The 16,494-nt window shown below is 27.6% G+C and overlaps 1 protein-coding gene across 2 annotated transcripts in view; it reads left to right on the top strand.

Moving 5' to 3' along the window:
• Positions 1-16,494, top strand: part of Sol1 — a 41,558-nt gene that overhangs the window by 1,858 nt on the left and 23,206 nt on the right. The window contains exons 2-6 of one of the 2 annotated variants that reach the window (XM_075731118.1): positions 133-240; positions 2,930-3,162; positions 3,315-3,378; positions 3,581-3,829; positions 6,020-6,326. In XM_075731118.1, coding sequence (XP_075587233.1) covers positions 133-240; positions 2,930-3,162; positions 3,315-3,378; positions 3,581-3,829; positions 6,020-6,326 — 961 coding nt within the window. Of the gene's footprint in view, positions 1-132; positions 241-2,929; positions 3,163-3,314; positions 3,379-3,539; positions 3,830-6,019; positions 6,340-16,494 lie in introns of those variants that run through there. The other variant, XM_075731119.1, reaches the window with a different exon arrangement.

Below are 16,494 nucleotides of genomic sequence, written 5' to 3'. Positions count from 1 at the left end.
AAGTTGTCTTTTTTGTTTTGTTCCTCGTCATCATAATCACTATGAAAATAAAAAAAAAAAATTTCTAATGCTCAAAATAAAAATCAATTATCGATTTTTCAATTTTTTTTTGTTGCAACAATTTAACAACAGATATGAAGACAATATCGATTGTCTATTATATACATTCATTGCTCAACCCGATCATATTGTCGAGATTACATTTGATGAATTTGATGTTCAAAAAAGTTTGGAAATAACGACCTCGACAAAAACAAAAACAACAACAACAAAAACATTGAATTCGAATAGTGTTGATTCTGGGTGAGTATTTATTTTTTTTTCTTCAACATTGATTTTAATGTTTTTGAATGCAATTCAACTCGTTTAATACTGAAAATTCAATAAATGGCAAGAAATGTCAAACACGTATGTGAGAGAATATTTTTTTTTTCTCGCACTCATTTATTATTATTACATGTCCAATCGATCAAGATGTCTAACGATTGAAACGACATCATCATCATCATCAGCAACAACAACAACAACAGCGACAACAACAACAGCAGCGGAAAAAGAAGAATGCAAAAAAAACATTGACACAATACTGAAAAAAGTCGATACGAGAATGTGAAACATACTCATATATTCACACAAACTAAAGTAAACTTAACTTCTTTTTTTTCTAGCTTTTTGTTATGCAGCTGTGTTTGAATTTGAATAATTGTTGAAATGGAGAATGGAATGGAATATTGGTCAAAATGAAATGAAACAACGACAACAACAACAAAAACTGTCCACACACACACTCTCACTCCCACACACACACACACACACACACACACAAAATCGAGAATCGACATTACAATGATTAACTAGCTAGCTGATGAATTATTATTGAAACTCATCATTGAAATGAAATTCGATCGAACCATTTGCTCATTACACACACACACACACACACACACAATACAGACCTAGAAATAGTAAACGAAATTGATAGAAAATAAAAGTGAATGAAACATGAATACATGGTTAGAGTCAATGAAAAAAAAAATATTTTCATTCAATTGAAACATAAAATGAAATGAAATTAGTGATGCCAGAAAAAGTAGCAGACACATACGCACACACAAACACACACACAAAAACAGTAACCAGATGAAACGTAAGAAAAAAGAAAATTAAATTTAAATGCAAATTCTACTCCTTGAATATAGAAAGAAGAAGAAAAAAAAATGAAGAAAAGAAAAATTTATAATGTGAATCACACACATATATCCTGTGTATGATGCATAAATAAACGTAAAAGTGTGTGTGTGTGTGTGTGGTTCCTATTTTTTTTTTTCATTGATTCAGGAACGTTTTTTCTTTCTTTGCATCTTTATTCTTTGTTTGATTGTTATTGTTGTTGTTGATGCTGATGTTGATGTTGATGATGACTTGCTGATGATTGCATATATGAATGAATAAATCGACTAACTTACTGGCTGTCTAACTGACTGACTGACTGACTAACTTATTCTTTTCTTCATATGAATCAACGAAAGAATAATAATAATCATGGAATAAGAATTCCATTCTTTTTTTTCGTGTATTTTTTTCATCATCATCATCATCATCATCATGATTTCTATTCTTATTCTTATTTTTTTTTCATTTGATTTTCAATTCACTTGAATTCATTCAAATGCATACTGCATTGACTTGGTTTGCAATGAATCTAGAATAATTTTTTTTCTATTTTTGTTACTGCACAATTCAATACAGTGAAAAATATGAACAAACATGTGAAGAATGAATTTTCGATTCAAAGACTTTGAAATCATATCACACATACACACATCACATCTGAGAATTGTAGATGAAAAAAAATTGCAGAATCGTATGATAAAATCAACGATATGTGTAACGTAGACAATCAAATAGAACAATTTTTATTTTTCTTACCATTCACATTCTGTATGTATTTCTATTATAAAATATTCCGATATGGAATATTCTGTGTGTGTATGTTTGCAACAGCAGCAACAACAACCAAAAAAAACAACAACATAAAACGATCGCATAGAATAGAAAAAAGGCCAACCAATATTTTAATGTTTAGAATTCTATTCTGTTGTTGTCATTGAGTTTATGATGATGATGATGATGATGATGGTGATGGTAGATGATGTTGATCAAAACCTGATGTCAGGCAGAAATTTTCCACTTATTTTGTTCCTAATATTTTTTTTTACATTCTCTTTTTTGTTTATTTGTGTGAAATCAATCAATGATTTACGAATCAATCTGTATGATCACTACATACAAGCCCACATATACACAATGAACATAGTGGATATAAATTCTTTAAAGAAAATAAAAAAAGAATAATGATAAACGAGTTTTAAAAAATGAAAAGAAAAATAATAACAACAACAACAACAAAAACGGAAGGAACATCAGAAAAAAACATCATAGACATAGACAAGAATAACCTGACAAGGATAACAACAACAACAATCCAAAATGAAAATCATCAAAAAAAAGGAAAAAAAGGAAAAAAAAGTTTACCAATGTTTGTTGACTGTCTATGTGTGTGCGTGTGTGTGTGTGTGTGTGTGTGTGTGTGTGTGTGTGTGTGTGTATGACACAATAGAATATGAACAAAAACGGCAAGAGAATATATATATATTGACAATACCGTTGAATTAAATGGATTCACATTCATTCATTCATTTTTTTAACAATAATAATCGAATATGAATGATGAACAATTGTGATGATATATAGTGAATAATAAAAAAAAAGTTAGACGATCATGTTATGTTGACAATGTGTGTGTGTGTGTGTGTGTGGAATTACATAACTTTTATAAATAAAAAAAAAATAAATATTCAATTTTATCTTGAAGGCAAAATTGATTTTTTTTTGAATTTTATTTCATTTTTTTTTCTGATTATTATTATAGCTGTGATCATGGTGATTATGTTAAACTATTTCTTCATTTAAATACTGATGATGATAATGATGGTATTGATGAAACAACCGTATGGAATCCACCATTATTATGTGGAAAATTTCCCGATATTGAACAAACACATTTTAGCTCAAATTCAATATTAATATTTGAATTTCATACGGATTGGCGTTCTGGTAATAATACCGGTTTTCGTGGTACATTTCGTTTTCTAAAAAAAGGTATGTCGTAAAAAATAGACAACAAAAAAAACAATTTACTGCATAGAAATCGATTTTCGATATTTTTTTTCATTTATTCATTCATTCTAATAATATTGATTTGAATTTTCAATTCAATTTCATTCAATTCTTATTTCTGTCAATTTATATAGCCATGTTTCGTACAGATGGCCAATTGATTTCTGGTACTAGCTGTGATTATCGTTTTGATCATGAATCCTTAAAACTAATACGAATGTCTCATTCTGTCGATATAAATGAACAACAACAACAACAACAACAAATTGTTGTTCATAGTAGTAATTCAAATATAGAATCAAATCGTTTCATTTCCGAAAACAATAATTTTAATGATGATGATGATTTTGATGCCAACATACAACGTATAAAACGTATGAAAGGAAAAAAATTTATCCACATTTTCAATCAACCAAAAATCACCATCATCATCATCATCTTTAATAACAACAAAACAATCAATGTTCAATACAATCAATAATAATAGAACAAAATATTGGGTCGGTCAACGTGGATATTTTTTTTCACCACAATATCCATCCACATATCCAAAACGTACAAAATGTTCATATCGATTTCGAACCAATGATCCAAATCAACGTGTACGATTATTATTTGTTGAAGTAAGCCTACAACGTGATGATCAAAGGTATGTGTGTATTAGTAATGGCAAACATTTTTCAGAATATAGAATTTATATATGTATTGTGAATTTATGTTGTTAAATCTAATGTAAAAATTTGTTAAAAAGAAAAAAAAATTCGATTACTGGTCATCATCATCGTATCATATATTTAACTTTTTTTTCGTTTCCAAACAAATCTCATTGTTGAATAATGGATTCATTAGAAAATTTTTGATTCGATTGATTGAATGGAAATTTAAATTCAGATTCTCGATTTTTTTTCCCCATTTGCTTTTATTTGTTTGTGAGTGTTGGCGAAAAAAAAATCAAAATGGCCATTAGGAAATGTTTTTTTTCTCATTCATTCATTCAAAGTTTAACATTCGATGATGATGATGATGATGATGATTAATCGGGTGGAATTGCATTAAAATTACATCCGAAGTTATAAGAGCTATTAAAGCAGAAGAAAAAAAAACGAAATACTAACCACCACCACCACCACCACTGAACAAATGTGAATCAGAATTTATCTTCAGTTGTAGCACTTGTACTTTGGAAATGAAATTTTCTTGTATTTTTTTTTTCTTGTCGGATCTAAATTTCTTCGTCTGATTATTATTGTAGTTGTAGCTTTTTCTTTCTATTCTTGGTTCGTTGATTCTTTGGTTTGGCTTGGCCACAATTAATCATTTGGCCTTAAAATTAGTAAATCTTTCTCATTGAATGATCGAGTATGGATTCGTATTGGTTCGATTTTTTTTTTGGTTTTGTTTTGACGCATGTCTTTTGTCAATCATGATTTCTTGATTTTTGTTTCCAAAACATTAATTCGTTCAAATTAGGCAAAAAAATTTTTTTTTTTTGGATTTGATTTTGGTTTTCAATGTGTATGTGTGTAGTTATTTTATTTTATTTTATTTTTTTTTTGTCAAATCAATTTATTTTCAACTGTAAATTGCTGCTATTACCAACTTTTTTTTCCATCATTTCATTTTATTGAAAAATGAACACTTTCAATTCAAGTTTTCAAGTTTTCTTGTTGCTATTGCGTTGGACATTCATGTTTCTAAATGTATTGATATTGTAGTAGTCGAAAATTAAATTATACACCTTCTCCGATGGTGTTTGAAACAATTTCTTCTAGCATTGAATTTATGTCACTGTAGCTGGTATTCTATGGGTGGTGATGATCGGAAATTTTTTTTTTGAAGCATCAAACATTAATGGACGATGAAAAAAAATATGTCGATGATGGATATTTATTTCATTTTCCGGAACACTAATGAGATTTATGATGATGATGATGATGATGACAACAGCAAATCCTTGTTACCAAGGAAACAAAAGAAAGAATATTCCAAGATAATAAAATAATGATATGGAATTTTAAAGTTTAAAGTTTTTATTTTTCGCCTGATGATAAGTATTCTATTTTTTTTAATGGACAATATTTAAAAGTTTTACAATTTAAAAATTCATCATAAAATGTTGGTGGATTTTTTTTCCATCTTTTAAAACACTGGCTTCTAAAGTAATTGTAATTTCCTTTTCATGTTTCTTTTTTTTCTCTTCATATCACAGTCTGTTTTTTTAGTAGAGGCCATCAAAATTGAATTGAATAGTCATAGACTAGCGGATACAATCAAAATTCTGATTCACGTTCATAATTGTCGTTAGTGTTGAATTTTTTTTTTTTTTTTTGTTCAATTTCTCATATTGAAATTCATTCTCATTCACAGTTTATTCATTCATCCTATTTTAGTGATTTTTTTTTGTTGTTCTGAATTGATTTTCAATGATGTTCACTTTTTTTATCTTGTTCTTTTCGGTCGATTTTTCAATTTTCAATTCTCTCTCTCTCTCTCTCTCTCTCTCTCTCTTCTCCATTCAATTCGTTTAAATCAAGATCTCGTTTCCGTCTTTATTCACATTGATTCAGCTGTCATTCATTTTTTATTCGGTTCGAAATGATATTACCGGATGGTAAAAAAAAATTTGACAAATTATTGTTAATGACTTTTTTTTGTTCAATAATATCACACATGAACAATTATCATGGCTAATAGATGGCGCTAAATTATTCTTTGTAAAATTTATTTTACCTCATAATCATATCAGCAGATGGCGTTATATTGAAAATTTTAAATTTTTCTTTTCTGTTTTGTTTTGTTTTGGTTTTATTTTCATAATCGACCTCCGAATCGATTATAGTTGCATATCTAATAGTGATGTGATACAAATCTATGATGGCATTGATTCGAATGCTGATCTTATACAGCAGATATGTGGCCATATTGCCTTTTTGGAGATATTATCATCTACTAATCAATTATATGTGGAATTTATTTCACCACCAAACACACCGAAACAACAATCAGCTAAAGGTTTTAAAGCTGAATATTCTTTCATACCGGTTACTGCTTTAATACAACCAGGAACATTATCATTATCACCATTTACACCGCCTTTAATGAATTATTTTCCATCATCATCATCATCATCATCCGGTATCCAATATCCATGGCTAATTGGTGAGTAGAATTAAATTTTTTTTTATTCAATTTCATCTCTAGAATATTATCTTTGACTAACCAATAGAAAAAGTAGAAAAAAATTAGAATTTTTTAGTTTTTATTTGAAAAAAAATGAATCCGATTGAAATAAACAAACGAACGATTTTTTTTCTGTTCATTTTATTACTTGCGATTTTTATCCATTACTTTTTCTATGACAATCAATTGAATTCGATTATTGATAAATTCAAATCAATTTGATTACATTCAATTTGTTTTTTTTCGTATTGTTTCAAATGCAAAATTCAATATATCTTACCATAAAATAAAAAAAAAATAAAAAAATAAATAAGAAACACATTGATGAACACAAATGACATCCATAATGATAAAAACAAACAAACAAATTTTCAAAATAAATAAATAAAACAAAAGAAAATTTATTCAAATTTCAATTTTAAAATTCTATTACGATGATTCTCATAATTCAATTATAGGCTATTTCACACACACACACACACACATGGCAATTCGATTATTTTTTTTTCTTCGATTTTTTTTTTCTTTCGAAATCAATTTCATTTCATTTTAAAAATATTCAGTTGTCTATAAACAAAATACTGATTCTTTTTTATTTTATTTTTATTTTTATTTTTCAATCAAATTCATACGATTTTATCCGATTGTTTTGTGATTATATTCAAAACAAAACGAAACAAAAAAAAAATTCCCAGATTCCTAGGCTCTTAAATATTTATTTCTATAAAGTTAAATCCCAATTTTCATACAATAACTGTCAACTGATGATTATAATGATGATGATGATGATGATGATGATCAGCATCATTATGGAGAGATTGGAAAAAAAATCGATCTAAAAAGATAAAGTATAAAAAAAAAAAATAGTTAAAGAGACCATAGTATTTATGGACCAATTTTTTTTATGGCCATATTTGATAGTACTTGAAGTGAATGATTTTATTTTATATCCAAGTCCATTTATAGCCAAAATATTATTCCTGTTATTATTATTATTATGTATTATATAATATTTTTTCAGTTGTCGATAATAATGAACCGATTAAATAAATAGTGTCTGCTCATAAATATCGTATCGTGATAACTAACCAATATCATCATCATCATCATCATCATCGATGTGAATGGTTATCTACCAAAACACTATATAAAAATGGTACATTATCATTATTTTTGAGGATCCAATATCTTTATTATTACACACATACACACACATAAATATGGTTGGCATGCAATTGACAACAAATATTTAGTGCATTGTAAAGAAAAATGAAATAAACAACAACAACAGCTATAGCTACTGGATTGTTGTATCTGGCAAGATTTTCATGGATTTAAAAAAAATTAGATTTTTTTTCAATTTCATAAATTTTTGAAATAAGATGGTAAAAACAAAAAAAAAAAAAAGAAAATATCAGAATTTGACAGCAAAACTAAAAATCTGAATGTTATTCTATACGAATCATCATTAATAATTATTGTTATTGTTGTTGTTGCTGCTGTTGTTCGATTCAAAGAAAAAATAATAATTTACGATTTTATTGGCAAACAATTTCTTAAGGTTTAAGCTTTTTTTTCACCGTTCTAGTTCTTGATACATTTACCAATTTTGTTGTTGTTGTTGTTGTTGTTTGTTCTGTTGGTTTCATTCTATTTGGATGAAAATCTGGTGTTTTTTGTTTTTTTTTTTTTGTTGTTCTAGTTGGAACAAATTGTTGTTGTTGTTGTTGTTGTTTTTTCATATTTTCATCAATCAAAGAATAGTATTTTTGTATGAGAAAAAAAAAGATAAAAAAAAAAGTTTTTTCCACCGGATATCGATCCAATGTTTGCATTTTTTATGGATAAAGAATTATTCTGGTATTTTTTTTTTTATCACCGAAAACAAAAAAATGTCTTCCTGTGTCGATTATCATCATCATCATAATCATTATCCACCATGTTTTATATTAATTGCTTATCTAAATGTTTTTAAAGAAATAAAAACCAGCAAAAGAAACGTCAATTTTCTTTTATTTATATTATATTAATGTCTATATATATAGTGAATTTGGGTTTGAATTTGTTGTAATGTAGTTCGATTTTCAATGCCTAGAGAGAATTTTTTTTTTGGTTTTTTCTCATTCATTCATTCAGTTAAATGTGTCATTCGTGCAATGAATTTCACAATAATAATCAAATAGCAAAAAAAGCTTCAGTGAACAAAATCGTGAACGAATAAAAAAAAGTACCTTATGGTTTATCCATTGTTTTACACTTTAATGGCAAAAATGAAAAAGAATTTTCACAATGTTTCAATTATACTCACTCTCTCTATCTCTTTCCTTTTTTTTTCTGGGTGCTAAATGATATGTAAAAAATAATTCTCAACGTTTTTCTCTATTTTATATACACAATACTTTTCACAGTGTGTCAAATGTATTATGCTGTTCATTTTGGCAATTTTTTTTTTGAGTTTCATTTTCCAGATATTTTCCAAATATCATTTGCGCACACTATAAGTCATTTGAACCAACACACACACATACACAAATCATAACGGTTGATGTATGAGCATTGCTATCGATCGGAATCGCATACACGCACACACAAAAAAAGAAAGAGAGAGAGAGAGAGAGTCATTCATTTCGAATCATTGCTTTTGAAACTATTTTGAAAAATTTGTACGCTTCATTCACATGCTGCTGCCATTTTTTTGCTTTGTTTTTCTCTATCACTTTTCATCTAAATAGCTTGAAACACACACACACACACACACCATGAAATGAAAAGAAAAGAAAAGAAAAGTTAATTAAATTAATTCGAATCGTTTGACTTGGTTTTCTTTTTCTTTTTTTTTCGTTGGTTTTTTTTTGCAAAATCAAAAAAAACGAGAAAAACGAGAATAAAAAAAAGTGAAAAAACGCGCGCAAATATCATTTTGGTGTACGGGATCATTTTCATTTTAATTCAATATGACAATATGAACAAAAAAAAAATCTTTCAATTTGTCATTGTTCAGTTGTGAAAAAAAATTAGTTATTTTCCGTTACATGGTGATTCCTACATATGATTGATTGATGTTCAGTGTATTGGAATGAGAATTTTTTTTTGTTTAATTTTTTTAAAATGATTTTTTTTTTCTCATTTTAAATCAAATGTTGTCATCATCATAATCGATGATTTTGAATTGATTAAAATCCATATGATTTTTTTTTGCTCTGTTTTCTCCCGAAAATGCATTATATTGATTTGATTTAATCGCCAAATGCATTGAAATTTTATTGAAATATTGAATATTGTCATCTTCAGAGACCATATATCTATTAACAAACAAACAGACAAACAAACAAACAAAACTTGACTTGTTCCGGAAGCGATAAACAAACTTTTTGTTGTTGGTTATCATAAATATAAGAAAAATACCGGAAAGAAAAAAAAATAGTTGTATCGCAGCGCACTGAAAAAATAATTGTCATCATCATATAACTTTGGTTTTTTTTTGGATGAACAACAACAACAGCAAGAAATTCTGATTTCATGTTTTTTTTCACTCATCATCATAGTGGTTGAAAATCATTGAAAGATAGATTTTATTTTTATTTTTCACCAGAATCTCTAGAGTCTCTAGGTTTTAGTTTGTTTTTTTTTATTTTTATCGATTTCCTTTTTTCCATAGAATTTTCATTTCATTTTATTTTTCCACACTTCATGTATATTTTTTGGTCATCATCATCATCATCAACAACAACAACAACAACGTCATTATCAGCCGGGAGCAATGATGCCCGAGGGATTTCGATTCGGGTAATCATCATTGAAAATAGAGCAAAAAAAAAACATACACACACAATTGATCACAACTGGATACACAAAAAGAATCATGTCAAAAAAAAAATCATTTAAAGCTAGAGAATCTTTGCAATCCTTATTGTGTAATAAATACAAGTTTTAGCTATATTCTTCTGTTGTTGTTGTTGTTGTCAGTTTATTTGTTTAGTTATCTGGTTTGAATGGTTGTACTGATAACGGGTATTTTCCGATGTATGTGTGTGTTTTTTATACTGTTCTTATTTTATTATCAAGAAGAAAAAAAAGTAACAAGACACACACTATTGTACATTGAAGAAGATTAGCAAACGATTTGACCTCGAATCTTGGATTCTTTTTTTTTGTTCACTCACCATCACTCTTTCTTTAATGATATTTTTCAAGTATAAGTGATTGTTGTTTGTAACAACAACAACAACGATTCTTGAACATAATTTACAAGTTCTTAATTTTTTTTCATTATCCACTATTTAAAGGATTTTCATCATCCTCTTCTGCATTTCATTAATTATTTTGATATGCCAAAAAGGATGCCATTTTTTTCCCAAGGATAAAATGATTTGGGTGTAGACATAATATTTTGTTATTAAACATTTCATGTGATATTGTTACTGTTTTTGTTGTTTTGTTGTTCAAGAATATTCTGGTAATCTTGTTCTCATCAAAGAATATATTCCTGTATTTTTTGTTTTACGATTTTTTTTTGATTATCTAATTAACACTTTTGTGTACACCCAATTTTTCAAAATGGATAAATTTTCTGTGTGTGTGTGTGTGTGTGTGTGTGTGTGTGTGTGTCGTAATCGAATGTTATTGTCATATTCTGTCATTTTGTAATTGATTTTTTTTTCTGCGCTTTCTTTTTCTCGTTTTTTTTTTTTTTTTTTGGTTTTTCATCATTTGCTTGATATTTTTTTTCTGGTTCACTGAATTATTTGAATCTCATTTTTTTCCGGCCTTTTCTGTTTGATATTAATATCCAAACGATGAATGATATTAATGAATGATGATGGATAGAATAATTCGATTGAAACATGGAAATCGAAGCCAGAACCAGAAAAAAAATGTGAAATAATAAAGGGGGTGAACAAAGAGAGAAGGAAAAAACAAGCTAATCATCATTGCAAATTTATTCACCACCATTTGTTCCACGCAAAATGATGATGATGATCGTCGTCACCATATTGAAATGAGAAAGCTAATCAAGTAAATAGCTACTTTTAAAAAAGAGTGAAAGTTCATATATTCTCTTGGTTGATAATTTTTCATTCGATATTTGTCACCAGAAAAAAAACATCATTATGATTTGTATGAATATTGATTTTGAAAAAAAACAATTATCGATTTGTTTGTCAAAAACTAAGAATTATTATTGGAAACAAATGTTGTAAATGGAAAAATTAATGAAAAAAAACACTTTTTTGTACATTTGTTACAAATTGTTTACGGTTGAATGGCTACATTATTCTGGTGAAACAACAACAGCAACAACAACAACAAAAATGACAAAAGGAGAATTTCCAATAATTTTTCTTTGTATTCAATTAATTATTTTATTATGATAATTATTAAACACTCAAACGGCAAGATTATTTTGTTTTTCTTACTCATAAAACAATTTCGATGATCGAATAATTCACCAATATTGGTTGTTTTTGTTCATTTTTGTTGTTTAATAATTTCTCAGCAAGACATGTCGATTAAATGAGAATAATGAAATAAATGAAAAATAAAGAAATCGAAAGATCGATAATCGATAATGATACAATTTGATTTCGACAAGTATCTGTTGTCTGTTGTTATTGGTTATCATCATCACCATCATCATCATCATCATCGATTATATCTATTTCAAATAATAATCATATGATTGATTACAAAAAATTCTAGTCCAAGTTTTTCCACACACACACACACACAGACGGACAAACAAAACATACTAGAATTTAGAAGTTAGCACATTACAATTCACCAAAAAAAAAAAAAAAAAAAATGAATCGTCAATAAGAATGGCTTGAATATTTTTGTTTTCTTCTGTTCTGGTCAAAATAAAAACATTCAAATGATTGATAGCTTCATAAATACAAAAAATTCTGATGGTCATTTTTTTCGTGGTCATATATGAATTTCTATATCTAGAACATCTATCATCATATGTCTTTGACCAAATTTTTAGATTGATCTGTCTATTTTTGAGTTTGTTTGTTTGTCTATCTTTCTTATTCAATCTTTAATCGGATTAATCAATTTTGTTTATGGATTTGTGATAAAAGGATTCAATTTGATATTCAGGTTATTTGCAAATTTTTTTTTCTTATATTCGACAACAACAATAATTGTACACATCTCGATATAAAATTGCTGTGAATCGTGAAATTCGTCAAGAAATATTCTTGTTCCAACAAAAAAAACCGACACATTTTGGCAAATGATTGTTACCATAACCAAATGGGAAGCAAAATTTGAATGTTTATGGGTGTTAAAAGGGAATGCATTTTATTCAGTGCAAAAAAAAAAAATTTCAGGATCAATTTTTTTTCTGGAACCATAAGAAGTGAAATTGGTGAGATATGCGATTTTTTTTCTCTCTGGTTTAATGGAAAATTGAAAATGTGAACAACAACAGCAACAACAACAACAAAGTCTGTGAATTCTCTCAAGGTTCCATTTCCAAATAAAAAAACATTATTACAATACACGTAAATCAAACGTAGCCATTTAGAATTTGCCGAATCATTTTTTTTTTCGTTACCAAAAAAAAGAAAGGAAAAAATGATGATGATGACCTACTAACAACGACAACAAAACGGATGAAAAGGAATTGATAAATTCCTATTTCGAAAACCATAATGAATTGTTGTCGATGATTTTTTTTTCTACCATTCTTTTCTCTTATTTTCTCTACAATTTTTCAATTGATCAAATCGTTTGATTGTGTGTTTGAATATGAAATGAATTATGAAAGAAAAAAAAAATTAACCGACCAACCAATAATAGAAAGGGAAAAAAAATATTTTTTATTTTCTCAGTTCATTCTATTTGTTCATACATTGGAACAAGGAATTCCATAGAATATTTCTTTCTTTTTTTTCCTATTTTAACCAACGATAAATTCCCACTCTGGCATTTTTTTTTCATTTATTACTCACGCGTGCAATATGAAAATGTTGCTCTTATGGAACACAATTGCTTTCACTCAGTTCTATTCATCATTCTATTTAGTCTATTTTTTTCTGTCTACATCATCGGTGATATCGTCCGGAATTCCAATGAAAATGAGAGAGAGAGAGAAGGAGAAAATTATTATTACAATAATCATGTAGAAAAAGCCAAACAACCATGTACAAAAAAAAGAAAGAAAGAAAGAAAGAAATAACAACAACATCAAAGACCAAATTTGTTAAATTATGGCCCAATGTTGTTGTTGTTGTTGATGATGATGATGATGATGATGGCACGATGAATACACCGGAACATAATCAAATGGATGAAAAAAATAGAGATCCATAATGATGATGATGATAAAAAAAAAACAGTGGGGGCAATAAACAAAATGGACTGAAATCCATAAGGCCATATAATAATAGTAAAAATGATGATGATGATGATGATGATGGTAGTGGGTTTCAAAAAGAAAAAAAAGAAAAATTATGACAAAATAAAAAAACCCGAGAAACATACAATTTAAATAAAACAAAACAAAACAAAAAAAGAAGAAAAAAAAACAAATTATCTTTGTGGTATCTCGACCACAAAACCTCGTACTCACACACACACACACACACATCGTATAATCTTGTGTGAGGCCAGACAAAGAAAAAAAAATTCGGTTCGGTTTTTTTTTCATAGCAAATATTTTCAATATTTCAACGCACAGTGAAAAAAAAAATTCATTACACATGAATACACACACACACGCACAAAAATCATATCGATATCGAAAAAAAAATGTCGTTAATCAATTTGAATTTTCCATTTTCTCTTTCTCTTTCACCCAATCATTGAATCATTCATCCATTCATTTATTTAATAATTTTTCGGTCTGTGTGTTCGATTTGGTTATTCTACAACTGTCGTTACTCTTTTTTTCTCTGATCGATTCAATGACGTGAATTAGCTTGAAAATCGAATTGAATTTTTTTTTTTTTGGTCGACAATTGTTCATTTTTCTGTCAGTTTAAATTCAATTATTATTGTTGTTTTTGTTTTTTTTATATTTGGAAAAATAACCTTTTTTACGGTTGTTTTTTTTTGTTGTTTATCAAATTGAAAGGTATGCATAAGGTATGAATTGAATGAAATGTATCGGTTGATTGTTGCAGTGTTCACTGCACTCAATCATGTTCACTGTTGTTGACGTCGATTATATTCAATTTAATCTTTTCTAAATGAAAAATGAAAACAAAAAAAATTTCAATTATTATGAAAAGTTTCCAAAATTTTATCCCAATCAATACAATGAAACTTTGCACTGGTCTAGATTTTATCGTAAATTTTGTTTTTTTCCTTTTTTTTCTCAAATTGTTACTTTCATTCATAGTTTGAAAAAGATTGAATTCCTCATAGCTTTTCATCATCTCTCTTTGTCCGATTATTGGAAAAGTTTTTTTTTTTTTTTTTTTTTTGATTATTCGGCTCACGTTTTTTTTTCGTTTTTTTTCACAATGAATAAAATGGATGTGAAGAATGTAATTTTTTTTTTTTTTTGGATGGAATGGCGAAAACACATATTATCCGATATTTTTTTATCGGTAATTTTGTTTTATATTGGCTACAAAAGCATTGCATTTTTAAACATTATTTAAAGTCGATTTAATCGAAAATATTTGGTGATGAAATTGAAATTCAAGATTTTTTTTTCTCTTCACCACTGAACAATTCTTATTTCCCTGTATTTTGTGTGTGTGATTATGATTATCATTTGCTATCTATCAATGAAAAATTGATGAAGAAATGTAAATATGAGGTTATTTCTCAATTTCAAAAACAATTTAAAAAAGAAATAAGAAATTTTTTTTCACTGAAATCTTTTAGATTATTTATCAATTGATGATAATGATGATCATGATCATCATTTGATTTAAGGTCATTTTTTCAAGTGACAAACACACACACAATCATCATGGTGTGGGTGGATTTACAAGAAATTCTCATCATCATCATCATCGTCTGTGACTCAAATCAATTTCAAATTCGAATTTTTTTTTGTTCACAATTCTCTACATTCGTGATGATTATGAAAAAAAAATGAAAATAAATTCTGACTGACAGGAAATTCTATTTTTCTTTTTCAATTTTTTTTTATATATATTTGCAATTTTTATCCATTTCACTTTTTTTTATTTTACTTTCATCAATGAAAATAGAAAAAAAATTCCGTTAACATAAGAAAATATCTGATTCAAAGGTTCGAATATTGATGCCACAATTTCCTGTGTGTGTGTGTGTGTGTGTTGATGTTGGAGTTAGGTATCCGTATGATATAAGCGTATATAACAAAACACACACACAGATATTACAATGTTGATGATAATAATGATGATGGTATAGAATTCTTCTATTTTTTTTTGTTGTTGTTGTTGTTGTTGTTATTATTATATTCCTGGTGCATGTGTATAACATTATTTTATTTTTATTTTTTTTTTTAATACGCCGTCGCTGTCAAATACAACATGTATTTGTGTTTGCATTTTTGTGCATGTGTGTGTGTCTGTGTGTTCATATACACAAACTAAACTATCCAAAATAACCAATGTGTAACCATTTGTTCAAAGAGAAACGAAAAAAAAAAAAAATTCGCGGGACCAAAAATAATGTTAGTTGGGCTTGACGATGATGATGGACCAATGACAAAAACATCGTGCATACACTTACACACACACACACACACACAGAGAGAGAAACCAATACAAAAAAAAAAATTATTTTTCTTTTTGTTTTTTTTTCGTGTCTTGTGGGTTTTTATTATGAACCATTCACAACAACATTCAAGTGATGGAATGAAAATAAAAAAAAATAAAAAAAAAATTTCTAAAAAAATCATTTAAATTCTCTGTGCTTAATAATATCGTGTATTGTTTCTGTAAATTTTTGGCCATCCAAAAAATTCTTGTCTAATTTTTTTTTCAGCTATTTTTCAACAACAAAACAAAAAAAAATTGATCATTCAATTTGTGTACGGTGTACGGTGTGTGTGTGTGTGTGTGTGTGTGTGTGTGTGTGTCTGTGTCAATGATGGTCAATCGTTGTCCAACCAGAAAATGGTCATATTCATCCACCATTGATTTAGTCAGTCATTTTTTTTCTTCTTCTTCTTCTATTCTT

This window comes from Dermatophagoides farinae, chromosome 5 (genome assembly GCF_024713945.1).
Source record: "Dermatophagoides farinae isolate YC_2012a chromosome 5, ASM2471394v1, whole genome shotgun sequence".
NCBI classification, from domain to species: Eukaryota; Metazoa; Arthropoda; class Arachnida; order Sarcoptiformes; family Pyroglyphidae; genus Dermatophagoides; species Dermatophagoides farinae.
The sequence above is the reverse complement of the archived record's forward strand: the minus strand, read 5'-3'. Positions and strand labels throughout refer to the sequence as shown.